The sequence below is a fragment of the Ictidomys tridecemlineatus genome, chromosome 14 (assembly GCF_052094955.1).
Source record: "Ictidomys tridecemlineatus isolate mIctTri1 chromosome 14, mIctTri1.hap1, whole genome shotgun sequence".
Classification (NCBI taxonomy): Eukaryota; Metazoa; Chordata; class Mammalia; order Rodentia; family Sciuridae; genus Ictidomys; species Ictidomys tridecemlineatus.
The window spans coordinates 65,373,549-65,391,411 of NC_135490.1; the positions used below are offsets into that span (position 1 = coordinate 65,373,549).

Below are 17,863 nucleotides of genomic sequence, written 5' to 3' on the forward strand. Positions count from 1 at the left end.
TTAGACAGCAAGATAAAATGCACTGCTAAATTTTAATTGCATTGAAAGAGTAGACACCATGAAAAATACTCCCAACTTCTTGGGATTATAACCCAGTCTAGTAACATTTTCATCACAATATAAATCTTGTTCAAAGAGTCTAAGTTTATTAATTTATAACAATATTTTAGTTCTATAATTTGATAGACCTCTAAAGAAATTTTTTTTAGTGAAGCAATGAGATCAAGTAATGTATTACCAATATTTAAGCTTTTATTTGTGAAAGCTAATAGGCTTGAGTCACAGGATCCCCTACCAAGATATTGGAATGCCATACAAAGATTCAGTTCCTGCAAACTAAAGTGATTTTAAAGACTGGTTTTCCTCTCTACCACTTTCCCCATAAAGTAAAAACAGCATCATATTCTTCATACAGATATTGGTAGGGGTTCTAATTATTATACACTATACACCACGTATTATCCATGCTGACTGCAGACTGAAGAAAATAGCTACAAAATTTTATATAATATGTATCTTGCAGAATATAAACAGCTTTTTGGTAGATGTGAGTGGCCAAATAACCAATCTGAAGGTACAAGGTTGGTAGAATGAGCACCTGAAATGGTCTTAGGACAGCATGTCCATTGGGGACATCCACCTATCATTTTGGGTTTTGAATGGCATCTACCATTAGGACCCTGAAGGTGGCAGCTGCCTCTAAAGAGGGAACATGATTCACATCACCGATGCAGTGCTTGGTCGTCAGTGTCTCCCCAGAATTGTTGTCCAAACACATACCTGTAGTCTTCAATGGTGTTTTCTCTCCTAGCAACAGTTTTAACCTTTTGGCGTGGATTTTGCCTTGATAATGGGAGTCAGCCACCACCGCTGAGGTAAAAGACATGTTACACAGTGTGCAGCACTTATTCTTATCCACCATATCAGCATCACTTCCCTGTGTGGGGAGGAGAAAAAGAACGATGTCAGAAGAAACCCACATTCTACGATCTCTTTTCCCACAAATGAGATTGGTCACAGACTACCTTATGGAATAAATCTACTTTTTAGTCTGAAGCCTCTTTCGTTCTCCATGATAATTATCATTAAAACTTATGATTTCAAAATACATTTATTTTGTGACTACTAAAGCCAGATGCTGGAATTACAGGAAAACTTTGCAGGTGTGAGTTACCTGGAAAAACAGGGCAGGGGATGGAGCCCACAATTAGGCAAAAGCACATTGTGTCTGGCACCATGAGGAAAAGCAGTCTCTAATTGCACCCATTATACTCATTAAAGTAAGTAAAATACCAGAGTTCACATGGCCTGAATTATTTAGCAGAAATTATCATTTGGCATTCAGCTCTGCCTTTGCCCAATTTTAGCCTCACCAGGATACATGGCTGAGATGTTCAAGATTTTTCTTTTTAAGATTTCTTTAAGTACTTGAACATTTTTCATAATTAACTTGAGTATAGATCAGAAAGCCAGGATGACCGTGCTGGGTGAATTTTCTAGACAGAATTTGTGTAATTTTTTTCCTTTTCTTTAAGAAAGGTGATTTGTTAAATGCTGCACAAAATGCTTAAATCCAGTTTGATTTTCATACTTTTGTAAGACTTAATGAAAATGAATCATGACTCAGAAAAAAAATAATATATCATTTGTCAGACCATGTGACCTGACCATTGATCACCCAGGTCATCAATTACCTATACTTATGTGAGGGGAAGATTAATCCATTGCCTCCCCTCCCGCCTAGTTGGAAATTGAGGGTAAAGTGGACTCTTAGATAAGGAGTTAATCTATTCCTTAATGGAACCGCAATAGCAAAGCATCTCATTGTTAAAGAGCCAGAGATGAGTATAAGGCCCCACAATAGCCCCCTCTCTGATTCCCAGAATGCTTAGAGAATGTAATTTAAAATTGGATGGGGAGGAGGAAAAAAGTGGGGACAGCAGGGAGGAAGAGAATTTTATATATATATATATATATATTTTTGCATAATAATAGGATGTCCAGACTGCCTGAGAGAGCCTTGCCTTGCAAATTATGTGGTAGTTAGAAAATTAACTCCTTCCTCCTTAAGGTATCAGTCTGTAATATATCTGATAATTAGCTTTTGGTCCCTGGGAGAACAGCCATGTGTGTCCCAGGAGACCTGCAGTTGAGAGTTGGGCATAAAGGGAACAACACTGGGCTAAATATGTTGGATCAGGAGCAGGTGGTCAGTGAGAAGTAGTGGATCCCATGAAGACAGGAAGAGCTTTCCCAAAAGGTCCTCTCCTGGTAGGCACTAAGGCCGTGCCTGCTAGGGACATTCCTGGTGGAGGGTTTAAAGCAAAGGTGATTTGAGTTTTGACCTAGGGAATAATCACTTGTGCACCTTTGTATGGTACACTATTGGAGACCAAATGGACCAGGCAGAGTAAAGCAAAGGGTAAGAGTGGGGAACGGAGCTGCAGAATTTCTGGTCTCTCACCCACCTCTTCCACCAAGCCTAGGAAATGGCACAGAATACTATTAAAGGGATAAACCAGGGGAAGGCACATCACAGAATGACTGGAAGATTCTAACTCATTAAATAGAAGTTGATAGTTGAGAGGAAATGAAGGACCAAATCTGGTACTTTTTCACTGTTTGTTAAAGTAGGAGTAAGTAATATCCTCTATTTAAAAAAAAAAAAAAAACAGAAAGATTGTCGAGGTAAATGTGGAAACTTGAACTATTCTATGTTCACCTACTTATGAATGATATAGATCGAAGAATGTAATTTTTTAAAATTAAGCACAATATGATGGACATCATTATCCAAAGTTCATGTATGAAAACACGAATTGGGTATCAACCTACTTACATAATACAAAAAAAAGTACATATATAAAGACATGAATTGGTGGGAACATACTTTATATACAAAGATATTAAACATTGCGCTCTATATGTATAATAAGAATTGTAATGCATTCCACTGTCATGTATTTTTTTAAAAAATCAATTAAATAAAATAAAAATTAAGCATAATAAAATCATAGGCCAAATTTTAGTTCACAATTTACCTCTTAAGAATCTGTACATCTCTTTTGTTGTTTCCAGTGAAAGTTTCAGTCAAGCCTGGCCTTTCTCTCTAGGGTTTTAACATAAGAATTTTTAAAAGAAAAGCTAGAAGCCCAGACACAGTGGCTGGTGTCATTATACCAAGGATACTCGGCACTAGTTTCCAGAGTAAAAAACTGCTCTTAAACTGGATAATGATCTACGGATTTATCATTCATGCATTCAACTTATTTTTAAGGGCCTAGTAAGTGTGCTAGATGCTGTGCTAGCTGCATGTTATTCTACTCATTGTTATCAAAGAGGTTGGCACCAGGAGGATTGAAGAGGGCAGACAGAAGATATGGGAGAATATAATAATTTAGGAAAATATAGTTTCTTTTTTGACTCTTCACAAAGGAAGGTAAAAGACTAACAATGGAAACTGAGTCTGTTTGTGTGAATCTTCACTGTACCCAGCATGCCTTTCCTCTTCAATTCTTATCTAATACAGTCTCACAATAATGTATATGCATAGCTTAGATTAATTATCACTTCTTTATCATAAAGTTTCTTCTGACTTTTTCTACTGCCTTGCAGAGATGAAAATCAGTCTTTGAGTCCTCTGGGCATTATACATATTTTTTTTTAATTTAAGTGTAACATTAAATTATTACATTTGTTTGTTTTCATATTTTTCCCTTTCATGAGACTTCAAAATTCCATTAAAGTCAAGGAAATGATTTCAATAATAGAGAAGACCCAGAACCTACCACACACAGAGACCTTCCAATGGAATGAATAGAGGGGAGGATTGAATTGTGGAGTTAATAATCTACATGATATAAACGTTAAAAGAAGAGACAAGTCCTGCAAGGAGGTCTAGTTGCAAACCAGAAATTTTTCAGGAGTGTCAAGAAGATGGCCAAGAAAAGAATCAGAGGTTTCAACAATTCATGAACTAACCTGAGGGTTCAAGAAGGCATACAGATTCCTACCGTGTATGTTAGTTTCATGATGGTATTTTGAATACACCATCCTAGATTTCATTTCTGCTTTCCTTGGAAATGGTATTCATCTCACATATAGAAAAATCAAAGACTAATGTAAGAGGAGAACCAATGGTAGTGCAATGAAATATGGTTATGACATCACTGTAGAAAAGAGACCAAAAAAGTATAAATAACATAACAGAGGGGCTGTGATGTCCTGAGAAATTAGGTAGTAAAAGACAGGCTGTATGGGAATTTATTGAGGGGTCCAGTGTAACTCACATGATGCAATTGTAAATGCCACCAACTTCTACTGCTTTAATGATTCTGATGGAGATACAACTACCCCGAAAGAATCTCAGTATTAATCACACACCTACAAGGTGCAAGAATATAATTGTGTGTTCTTAGCTATCTAAATCCCAATTTAATGGCTCTTCATATTATATCATCTTTACTAGTCTCTCACTGCGCCCAGAACAAAGTTGATATATGGCCCAGGGTGGAAACACCATAAATTTTGATGAACTGACCTCAAGAAATACATTTTAAATTTCTGGTTTAAAACTTGAGAATGGCCCCCAGCTATCATGTAAATGAAGAGGGAAGCTAAGATTATCTTAAAATAAGGGTTTTGAACTGGAGGCAAAAAAAAATTTAAATGCAGTGTGCACAATGCTAAAAGAAAAGGGGGGAAAGTTTGTGAAATATCCTAAGGCTACTTAGTCAAAAAATTTTGAAAAGTTAAGAAGTTTTCAATAGAATTCATTGAGGGTGTAAAACCCTAGCTGAGTCTGGCAAGTTATAAATCAAATCTTCTTTTAAAATAAGGCTATTTTTTTTCTTCTTGATTCCTACAATTGGCTCTAACTTTATGTAAACAAATCTGAGAGGGACAATTACTTTCAAAAGGGTGGAATGGGGAGTTTTGTGAAACTTGTTTCTAGGAAAACAATCGTAACTGCTAAAAAATATTTTTTAAAAATTATCTAATACCTCTAGAAATTGTCTTAAAAGCAAGTAGCACATTAAGAGATGTTCACTGAAGAAAAATTACTAAATCTCAGGAAGAGGGTTAGGTACTTTGGCTACAACCCTCTCTCTCCTGCATCAATCACCTAATGAGCATGATGGAATATCTCTCTCTCTCTCTCTCTCTCTCTCTCTCTCTCTCTCTCTCTCTCTCTCTCTCACACACACACACACACACACACACACACACACACACACACACGTCACCCTCTCCCATTAGCACCCAATGACAGGATACAAGGAAAGGTAAGCTACCAGCTTTATCCCTCATGGCTTCCAGCTGCAGAAGCTAAATTTCTGGCAATGTGACTGAGACATACAGCACACCCTTCCTCAATGCACTCATAGGACTGAAGCTCTATACCAGGCATAATATCCTATGAACATAGAGGTCCTGATTGCATTTGCCTCAACTCATTTGTAGGGCTGACAACCTGAGAAGACCAGAGACTAACATCCCCTCCCAGATAATAAGAAAGATTGTCAGACGAGAAGCAGATCACTATTCTGTCCCCCTCTCTGGAGCAGTGGTTCACAGTTCTTTCCATGAGAACAGAGGAGGAGGTGCAGAGTCCATAAGAAGAGATGATTCATAAACTGCTTTCAAAGGACCTATTTGAAATAGTGTGGAGAGAACTTTAGGTCTAAGGGTACTTTAAAAGATAATGGAAATTCTAGGGATAATCAATTAAAAGAAATCTGATAACCCAGTAGAGCAACTAGCCAAACCATGTGGCAATGATGTACCAGAGAGAGGTGAGAAAATAAACAACTAAAAACACTTCAAAGACCCTAAAAGCTAGGTAATTCCAGGAGAAGCAGATAGCTTAAAAAAGAAGATCAGAGAAAGAAACAATCAAAAGAGCCCTGCAAATACCACTGTCATCCCAGAGTGATGGCACATTTTTAAGTCTGTGCCTTTGAGCAGTGACAGTAGTGGCTGCACATTTACAAACATATGTTACTAAAAAGAAGTCTAGCCAACACACTGGGCAAATAAATAGGCAAACACTAGCAAAAAAAAACAATCCCGGGAGGGGGATCAGCATCTAGCATTGCTACAATATATTACCAAAAATATCCACGTTTCAACAGCAAAATTCACCCAAGATGCAAAAAACAAACACACAAAACAAACCATAATGGAACAAAAATAAAAACAAATAAGCAAACACAAATATAGGGAAGTTCAATCCATACCAAGGGAGAAAATAAAGAGGGTTCAAAAGACATCAAAGTAGAATCTTTGCAAAATCTTTGAAAAACTTCAAATAATTTCTGATTGTATTCAAATAACTAAAGTAAACTATGCATAAAGAAATTAGGAAAATTATCACATCTGCAATAGCCTCAAAAAATGGGAATCAATCTAACAAAAAAGGTGGAGGACCTCTTCAATGAAAATTATAGAACACTAAAGAAAGAAATTGAAGAAGACCTTAGAAATAGAAGACCTCCCACGTTCTTGAAGAGGCAGAGTTAATATTGGTAAAATGGCCATACTACCAAAAGTGCTATACAGATTCAACACAACCCCCATCAAAATTCTAATGAACTAAGAACAAAAAAAAAAAAACTAAAAAATGAAGCTCTGGAATTCATTTGGGAAAATAAGAAACCCAATATAGCTAAAGCTATCCTTAACAAGAAAAGTGAAGCAAGTGGCATCTCAATACTGCACCTCAAATTATATTACAGAGCTATAGCAACAGAAACAGCATAGTACTTGTACTGAAATTGGCATAAGGAACTATGGAATAGACTAGAATTTATAGAGACAACCCCACATAAATATAGTTATCTGGTACTGAACAAAGGTGCCAAAAACATATGTTGAAGAAAAGACAGCTTTTTAAACAAATGGTGCTGGCAAATTGAAATCCATATGTAGAAGAATAAAATCTAACCCCTCTCACCCTGCACAAAATAGAACTCAAAATGGATTAAAGACCTAGGAAGTATACCAGAAACCATACAGCTGTTAGAGGAAAGTATAGGCCCAACTGTCCAACATGTCAGCAGAGGAACTCATTCTTTAACAAGACTATTAAAGCACAAGAAATCCAGTAAAACAAAATCACTAGCAGGATGGCATCAAACTTAACAGTTTCTACCTAGCAACAGAAACTAACAAGTGTAAATAGAGAGCTTAGAGAATGGAAGAAGATCTTTGCCACCTGCTCCTCAGGGCATTAATATCCAGAATATACAAAGAACTCAAAAAAAACTTATCACCAACAAAACAAAACAAAACAAAAAAACCAAATAACCCAATTATATACTTCTCAAAAGAAGAAATACAAATGGTCAACAAATATATGAAAGAATGATCATCTCTAGCAATTAGGGAAATGCAAATTGTTACGATTTGGATGTGAGATGTCCTTCAAAAGCTCCTCTGTGAAACAATGCAAGAAGGTTCAGAGGAAAAATTCAGAGGTTGTGAGAGTCTGAACCCAATCAGTGAATTAATCCCCTGATAGGGATTAATAGAGTGGTAACTGAAGTAGTTGGACGTGGCTGGAGGAGGTGGGAATTGGACCATGGCTTGGGGTATATATATTTGTATCTGGTGAATGGAGTCTTTCTCTCTGCTTCCCAATCTCCATGTAAGGGGCTCCCTCTACCACACTCCTCCACCATGATGTTCTGCCTCACCTCAAACCCTGAGGAATAGAGCCATCTTTCTATGGACTAAGACTTCTGAAACTGTGAGCCCTCAAACAAACTTTTCCTCCCCTAAAACATTCTGGTCAGATCTTATAGTTGCAGCAGCAAAATAGCCAACTAAAACACAAATGAAATCTGCATTGAGATTTCATCTTACTCCAGTCAAAATGGCAATTATCAAGAATAGAAATAACAATAAATCCTGGGGAGGACGTGGGGGGGGATGTACTCTCATATATAGTTGGTGGGTATGCAAATTATTGCAATCACTCTGGAAAGCAGTATAAAGATTCCTCAAAGAAACTAGGAATGGGACAAATATATGACCCAGCTATTCCACTACTCTGTATATATCCAAAGTTTTAAAATCAGCATACTACAGTGATGCAGCCACATCAATGTTTACAGCAATACAATTCACAATAGCTATGAAACTATGGAACCAACATGGTGTCCTTCAATAGATGAATGAATAAAGAAAGTGTGTATACATAATGTGTACATATGAAAATGGAGTATTACTCAACCGTAAATAAAAATGCTATTATGGCATTTGCTGATAAATGGATGGAACTGAGACTATCCTGTAAAGTAAAATAAGCTAGTCCCAAAAAGTCAAATGTTGACTATTTTCCCTGATATACAGAAGCTAATCCAAAATGGAGGGAGGATAAAAAAATAAAAAGGAAACAGAGAGAATAAGGGGAAATAAGGGAAAGGTAATTAATTTCTTCAAAAGAGAAAAGATTGGTAGATTACACGAAGGGGATTGAGAAGAAGGAAGAAAAGAAGGGAAAAGGGAAAAGCAGTGGAATGAATCTAACAAAACATTTGTATGTGCATGCATAGATGTAGCAGAGTGGGTCTAGGCATTGGATGTATCCATAAGATACTAATTTTTTTAAAAAAAGTAAACTATAAACGGTTGAAGAGTGGGAGGGGAGCAGGGTGGGGGCAGGATAGAAGTGCTGGGGATTGAACTGGAGGTTTATTCCAAGTTTTTGTGATAATATCAGGGTGCCACAGCTTCTGTTTCTATCAGCTGCAGACGCTGGGAGAATTCCTAGGAAGATACCACCAAAGCCAGAAGTGCCAGGGTCTCACTAAGTTTCTGAGGTTAGCATTGAACTTGTGATCCTCATACCTCAGCCTCCCGAGTTCCTGGGATTAGAGGCATGTGCCACCATAGCTGACTGTCATTAGTCTTTTAAAAGGACCAATTTGGGAATTGATGATCCTCTCTGTGGCAGCATGAATTATAAGGAGCCCAATTAAAGTACTTATAATTGAGACATACTATGATGTTAAATGATGCATCGAAGAGCATCACACTTTGTAAATCTGTAATCCCAAAGTTCTTTACATGTCTCCAAGAACAAAGAAAATTAGTACATCTGCAAGGTTCTTTCCCACAGTGATGCTTATCAAGGGAAAGGCACTTATCACACTGACCTAGGCATAGTGATCACCAGTAATTATGGAACTGAACTGAATAAGAAATCAAATCACTATTAAAAATTGGAGATGGAGATATTGAAGATGGAAAAATGGATCTAGGCAGCAACTGTCCACTCCTCTCCTCCATAGCCAAGAAATGAAGAAGTGAAAGAACAGCTGACCAGAGAGATGGGTGACAGAGTAAACAGCCTAAAATTCAATATCGGACAGCTTGAGACTTGGAGGGATCTAAAATTTGGTTACAAGAGCTGGAAATAATAAAATATTTCCTTGACCCCAAACCACAAGCAGGATTGGGGTAAGAGATAATAAAGAGAGAGGAAGAGAAAAGCCCACAAGTTTACTTCCTTAACAACATTTGGAAAGGCAAACCAAATTAAAACTTGACAGGAACAACAGAGACAGTGAAGAAGATCACACAATTCAGTCCAAATTTGTTGGCAGAAAGCCATGCCAGGCAGGGAAGACATTTTATAGAATTCACAGTTGGCCTGCCTCCCTAGAAAAATTAAATCAATACAGCTTCTTCCCATCTACAGATAGTAACAAATAAAACCATAGGGAAAGCCTCTGAAATGGGTTGTCTCAATAACCCATCTAGAAGGAACTTATAGGAATGACTGCTAACAGAAGGTTACAATAATCCCTTCTCATTACCTTGAACAAGGAAAGTAAGGTGAGATGACTGAAAGCAAATCATGTCCAAGTAGTGCTAGCCCCAATCCAGAGACTCCCCATAGTCTCTGGAGGAGTTCAGGTGAAAACAAACCAACTGACTTCTTACCTTAATCATGAGTATATAGGTAAACCCTGGTAATCTGCAGCAGCTATAGTGGAGGTTTATGTGCCATGGACTGCCCATAGATAATCTTCATTTACAGGTGCCCCAGTTGCAGGCAATTCCAAGCTATTACACTTCCACAAACAAGCCTCGACAGAGGGGAACAGGTACTCAGGTACCACAGCAGACAGTGAAAGACCTATGTCTCTGCAACCAACAAAAATAGCCAGAAGATGAAGGACCCTCCAAACACACAGACTTTGGCCTCTAGATTCACTATCACTGGCTGATTAAAAAAAATCATAGCAATCGGGACCAGAGCCCTGTGCCCCATCATTTCTTGGATGATCCACAGCTGTAAGTCCCAGAGTTGCCAGTTATCTTAGTTCTCATTCAGGCATACAGACCAATAGAAGAAATTTCCTGAGGATAATGCCAAGCAGCCACAGGATAATCTCACACATCTGCAACTCAGTATACCCAACAAAGGTGCTCACAGAGAAGTATCCCACAGACACCAACCACTACCCAGTAAGCACAGGTACAAACACACCAACCTGGAACCTGTTAATTCCAGAAGGGACAGCAGCCCTACACCTCCCATAGGCCACCAAGCACCACCTCAACCAGATCACAGACTGTCACACCCTTCTAGAATACACACAGGGTATACATACACATATACACATTCTGAAATACACAAAGGAGAGATCACAGTAATTTGACAATGCTGGATACACAAACTTATTCTTCAGGAAGACACACAAGTACAATCCCCCTAACAGGGAGTAACTTGACTTCAAGTCTCCTCTAATCCACCAGAAAACTAGCAGATACCTGGGAATGGGTATCCTAGAATTATATAAAAGATAAGATGGTATGATCACTACCTCCATACTCAGGGAAACTTAAAGGTAAAACCAAGGACTGGTAGGAATTGTCTAAAGATCTCAAATCCTGATAAAATCCAAATAAGGAAGACTCAATAAGAAGTCTCCCTACCTCAAATAGCTCATTGGGGAATATCATAAATGGATGTAACTTAAGTTTTGATCTTACAGATATTATTTTTAATTGAATTGATAAATATTCCCTCGTTATTTAATATTGAAGTCTTCAACTCAATTGATAGTATTTATTCTAATGTTTTAAAGCATTAACAACAATCATTCTATTTTTGTTTTCCTAGCTCCAATTTATACTTGTTCCTCTTAGTTTTCCTTTTTGCTCTTCTATAACTGTTGCTGCCTTGAGTTTCTCCATTTTTTTCCTTTTATCTTATCTTGTATTATTTTTCTCTTGTTTCTTTTTGTTGTTGTTGTTTTTGTCCCATATTTTCTCTTTTCCCTTTTCAACCTCCATGTAGTTTAATGATAATTTTATATTTTAATAATTACTTCCTCAACCTATTCAACAACATTACTATAATTTTATATGTGCATTAGGGTAATTTTGGAAAATATTTCTAATAAATTCCCCCCTAAGGTTTATTGTTGCATGACTTTTCTCTGAAGTGATTGCAGATAGTATGATTCACTATCTTCTCTCAAAATAGGGCTACATAGTGGGCATAGCAGTGGGTACACACTGAGTGGAAGTATCAATACTTAGATTTTCACCCTAAAAGTAGAAGACATTATCATTTGGCAGATAGGCAGAAATGCAAACACTATGAAAACCAAGGAAACAAGCCAGCTCATAGAGCCCACAACACTTCAACAACTGATCCCACTGGCACCACGGTGAAGAAAATGTTAGATAAAGAATACAGAAAGTTGATAGTTGAAATGTTCAATCATTTAAAAGATTTATTGAATGAACTAAGAGAGAAAATGCAGGAAGTATAAGAACATTTCAATAAGGAGCTAAAGATTCTAAAAAAGAACCAAACAGATATCCCAGAAAATAGATTCAATAAATCAAATAAAAGATTCAGTTGGAAGTATCACCAAAAGTTAAGAAAACATTGAAGACAGATTTTTTTTCAGGTCTCAAAGCCAACAATAATAATCCAAAATAAATAAAAGACCATGACTTGAATATTCAAAATTGTAGAATATTAAGAGACCACATATAAGAATCATTGGCATAGAATAAGGCACTGAGACTAAAACTAAATGAATGAAGAATATCTTCAATAAAATGATTTCAAAAAAATTTAAAGCATAGGAATGAAATGAAAATCCAAATATAAGATTTAGAACTCCAAATAGAAAATAATTTAAAAGATCCCCTCTAAGACACATTAAAAGTAAAATGACTAATACACAGAACAAAGACATAGTTTTTAAAGCCATTAGAAGAAAAATCAGTAGCTTACATTTAGAAGTCAATTAGACTTTCTGTTATCTTTCCGCCCAGATCCCAAATAGTAGGAGTGCTTAGGATAATATATATCAAGTCTTAAAAGAATTTCTGGATAACTATATCCAGAAAATTTATCCTTCAGAATTGAAGATAAAAATGAGAACTTTACATAAGAAACTAAAGGAATTCATATCTACTTAGTAAGCACTACAAAACATACTTAATGAAATACTACATTTAGAAGAAGTGAAAAATAAATCAGAGCTGGCACATGAATTAATCCAATTATAATCATAGTCAATTAAAGAAAAATCAAATCTGAATTATACATTAATATAAATCAAAATGGCAGTATATAAAAATTGTCTTTCTATAATGACTCTGAATGTAAATGGCCTAAATTCTCCAATTTAAAAACATAGGTTGAAATAATTTTAAAAGATGCCACTATATGTTGTTTATAAGAGACTCTCCCTACATGCAAAGATATCCACAGGCACTAAGTAAAAGGATGGAAAAAAGATATGCAAGTGGAGAACAAAAGCTAGCAGGAGTAGCTACTCTCATATATGACAAAACAGACTTCCAGTCCAAATTAATCAGAAAAGAATGTCACTTTTTACAGGATAAGAGAATCATCTAATAATAAGATATAAGGATTGTTACATTTATGCAGCAAATGTTGGTGCCCATATGTTATGGTTTTGATGTGATGCAACCCCAAAATCTCATGTGCGACAGAATATAAGAAGGTTTAGAGGAGAAATGATTGTGTTTTGAAAGCATTAACCCAATCAGTGGATTAATCCCCTGACAGGATTAACTGGGTGGTAACTGAAGGTGGGTAGAGTGTGCTGGAGGAGGTCGGTCATTGGCAGCATGCCTCTGGCATATATATTTTGTTCCTGGAGAGTGAAGTCTCTCTGCATTCTGATTATTATGTGAGCTACTTCACTCTGCCACTCTTTGCAGCCATGATGTTCTGCCTCACCTTGAGCCCTGAGGAATGGAGCAGCTGTCTATAGGCTGAGACATCTGCAACTGTGAGCCCTCAAATTAACTTTTTCTCCTCTAAAATTGTTCTGGTTGGTCTTTTAGCAGCGAAAAGCTGACTAAAATAACATCCATACATAATGCATAAATGCACCCTATTTAATCAAAAGACTCAAAATAAACTTCAATACAAAAATACTACATAATTTCAACATACCTCTCTCAACAATATACAGACCATCCAGATGTAAACTAAGTAAAGACCTATCAGAACTAAAAATATTATGGAACTAACACACACATATGGAATACTTCATTCACCAACAACTAAATTCAATTCCTTCTTGGCTACACATGAAACTTTCTCTAAAAGAGACCCTATTTTAGGACAGAATGCAAGAAATAGTTAAATGCAAAAAATAGAGTTAATTTTTTATATCCTATTAGATCATATGAAATGAAATTAGAAATCAATAACAAGAGAAGAACACACCATTTTAAAAAGGAGATATTGAATAACAGACTATTGAGTAATGGGTCATAGAATAAATCAGGGAGAAATAACATTTTTATAAACAAATAAAAATAGATAAAACATATTAGAATCTCTAGGAAAATATGAAAGCAGTTCTAAGAGAAAGACATTATATCACTAGATGCCTACATAAAAACAAACAAAAATGTCCCAAATAAATAATCTAATGTTATATATCAAGACTCTAGAAAAGAAAGGACAAACTAATTCCAAAATCAGTATAATTCAGGAAATAATTAAGATGAGAGCCAAAATTAATGAAATCAAGAATAAAAAATTACAAAAAATCAAAGAAACAAAATATCGGTTCATTGAAAAGATAAAAAAATTAATAAACTCTTAGACAAACTAATCAAAAGAAAGAAGATCAAGTCAATGAAATTAGATATGAAAAAGAGATATCACATCAGATTCCTCTGAAATCCAGACAGTCATTAGAAACTATTTTATAGAGTTATATTTCAATAAACTGGAAAATTTAGAAGTCATTGACAAAACATTTGGCATTTGGTTTTTTTGGAATTGGCTAACTCCACTTAACATTATCTCCTCCATCTCCATCCATTTACCTGCAAATGTGATGATTTTATTCTCTTTTATTGCTGAGTAATATTTCATTTTGTATAAATGCCATATTTTTTAATCCATTCATCTACCGAAGGGCATCTAGGTTGGTTCCACAGTTTAGCTATTGTGAATTGATATAAACATTGATGGGGCTGTGTCCCTGTAGTGTGCTTTTTTTTAAGTCCTTTGGGTATAGACCAAGGAGAGGGATAGCTGGGTCAAATGGTGGTTCCATTCCTAGATTTCCAAGGAATCTCCATATGCTTTCCATATTGGCTAAATCAATTTGCAGTCCGACCAGCAGTGTATAAGTGTACCTTTCTCCCCTCATTCTCGCCAGCACTTATTGTTTGTATTCATAATAGCTGCCATTCTGACTGGAGAGAAATAAAATCTTAGAGTAGTTTTGATTTGTGTCTCTCTAATTGCTGGCAACAATGAACATTTTTTGTTGATTGATTGTATATTATCTTCTGAGAAATATTTGTTCAGGTCCTTGGCCCACTTATTGATTGGGTTAACAAAATACCAAATGCCAAATGTTTTCTCTGACATAAGGAGGCTGATTCATAGTGGGGTATGAAGAGGGAGCATGGGGGGACTAGACGAACTCTAGATAGAGCAGAGGGGTGGGAGGGGAAAAGAGGGGGCATTGGATTAGAAATGATGGTGGAATGTGATGGTATCATTATCCAAAGTACATGTATGAAGGCATGAATTGGTGTGCATATACAACCAGAGATATAAAAAATTGTGCTCTACACAATTCAATTGAATTAACTAAGAGGGAAAATACAATAAGTAAAAAAACATTTCAACAAGAAGATAGAGATTCTTACAAAGAACCAAATAGATATCCCAGAAAATAGATTCAATAAATCAAATAAAAGATTCAGTTGGAAGTATCACCAAAAGTTTAGAAGATATAGAAGATAATAATATGAATTGTAATGCATTCTGCTGTCATATATAAATTTTTTAAAAATTAATTTAAAAAAGTTAAAGAAATAAAATTACTTCCAAAAAATGACAAAAAAGAAGCAAAGATATGAAATCCAATTTCTCCTTGGAACCCATAAAAGCAAGAAGGGAATGGAGTGAAGTATTTAAAGTGTTGAGAGAAAATAAATATATAGATAAAATTCCTGAATGTTAAAAAAAAATGTTGACAAATTTTTGGATGCATATGAGTTGACCAAATTAAACCAAGAGGATATTAAAAAGCTAGAAAGACAAATTTCAAGCCATGAAATTGAAGTAGCAGCAATTAAAATCTTTCTAAAAACAGACAAAAACAAACCCAGAATCGGATGGATATAAATTGTCAGCTGAGATTTAATAGATCTTTAAAGATGAATTAATGTCAATCTTCCTCTAATTTTTCCATGAAAAGAAACAGAGAATACTCCCTAACTTATCCTGTGAAGGGGTTGTCAGCCTGACACCAAAACCAGGCAAAGACACACCAAAAAAAAAAAAGAAAAGAAGGAAAGGAACTATAGCTGTTCATGGTGGCACTTGTCTGTAATCCCACTGGCTCAAGAGGCTGAGGCAGGAGGATAAGTTCAAAGCAGCCTCAGCAACTTAGCAAGTCCCTGAGCAACTTGGTGAGAACCTGTCTGAAGAAAATTAATTAAAGAAATAGATAGATAAATGGCCAGGGAATCTGCCAGTGAAAAGAAAAAAAAGGAAAGAAAGGAAACTACAGATCAATATCCCTGATGAACACAGATGGAAAAATCTTTAATGAAACATTAGCAAACCACACTCAAAAACACATAAAGAAGATCGAACACTCTAATCTAGGTAGTTTCAACACAGGATGCAAGTCAGGTTCAATGTATGCCAATCAAAAATGTAATTAATCACATAAATAGAAATAAGAACAAAATTACATGATTATCTCAATAAATGCAGAAAAATTCCTCGACAAAAACTATTAATAATACTGGAGATGGGCTGGGGTTGTGGCTCAGCGGTAGAGCACTCACCTAGTACATGGGAGGCCCTGGATTTGATCCTCAGCACCAGATAAAAATAAATAAAATAAAGGTATTGTGTCCAACTACAACTAAAAAATAAATATTAAAAAAAATGATGAAAAGCTAAGAATAGATGAAACTTACCTCAAAATTATAAATGCTGTAATATGACAAACCCAACATCAACATCATACTTAATGGAGAAAAATTCAAAGCATTGTCTCTAAAATCAGGAACAAGTTAAGGTTGTCTACACACACCAGTTCTACTGAATATAGTTCTTGAAACTCTAGCCAGAGAAATCAAGCAAGAGAAGGACAGTAAAGTAACACAAAGAGGAAAAGAAGACATTCAGTTATTTCTTTTTGCTGATGACATGATCCTATAGGTAGAAGACATAAAAAAACTCTACCAAAAGACTTATTGATCTGATAAATTTAACAAAGTAGCAGGTTACAAAATTAACATACAAAAATCAATTGCTTTTCTATATTCCAAAAAGAAATCTGCAGAGAAAGAATTAAGGAAAATTATTCCATTCATAATGATATAAATAAAATACTTTGGAATGAATCTAATTATGAAGATGACAGATCTCTACAATGAAACCTATAGATCACTGAAGAAAGAAACCGAAGACCTTAAATGATGGAAAGACTTCCCTTGTTCTTGGATACACAGAATTAACATTGTCAAAATGGCCATATTACCAAAAGCGATACACAGATTTAATACAAACCCCATTAATACACCAATCACATTCTTCACAGATTATGAAAAAGCATTCCTAAAATTCATATGGAAAAATAAAACAGAGAATAGCCAAAGAAATACTGAGCAAGAAAAGTAATGCTGAAGGTGTTAGAGTATCTGACTTCAAATTATACTATAGGGCTATAGTAACAAAAACAGCATGATATTGACATCTCAACAGACCTGAAGACCAATGGAATGAAAGAGAGGACATAGAGTTAAATCTGTATAAATAGTCATCTGACACTCAATAGAGATGTCAAAAACATGTTGGAGAAAAATAGCCTTTTAAAAAGATGGTTCTGAAAAATGGATAGTCATATGGAGAAGAATAAAACTACATTCTTAAATTTTACCCCACAAAAAAATCAGTTCACAAAGACCTAGGAATTTGACCAGAAACTTTGCAACTGATAGAAGAAAACAGTGTTAACCCTCTAACATACTGGTGTAGATAAATAAAGCAAATCACTAGTAAAGTTGATTATCTAATGGTAGAAGATATATAATTGAATACTTCTTGTGGTTTTCTTCTCTTTATTTTAAAAGTATGTGTACAAAATTGTACACATGCAATTGTTTAGTAAGGTCCCACCTCATATAGAAATATAATATACTTGAAAATAATAGCACAAACGAGGTAGATGGGAGCAAAACTGCAACCTATGCAGTTGTGATATGTATAACAAGAACAGCACAGAACTTGGGAAGAGAGAAGAGATCTACACAATAGTAGCTGTTGTTATTAAGAATTACTCAAATTTAAAAGGGACAAAGG

At 35.5% G+C, this 17,863-nt stretch overlaps 1 protein-coding gene across 3 annotated transcripts in view; it reads right to left on the reverse strand.

Moving 5' to 3' along the window:
* Positions 1-17,863, reverse strand: part of Zmat4 (zinc finger matrin-type 4) — a 348,227-nt gene that overhangs the window by 147,211 nt on the left and 183,153 nt on the right. For all 3 annotated transcript variants that reach the window (XM_078031256.1, XM_078031255.1, XM_078031254.1), the window contains exon 4: positions 781-937. In XM_078031256.1, the coding sequence (XP_077887382.1) occupies positions 781-937 (157 nt within the window). The remainder of the gene's footprint in view (positions 1-780; positions 938-17,863) is intronic.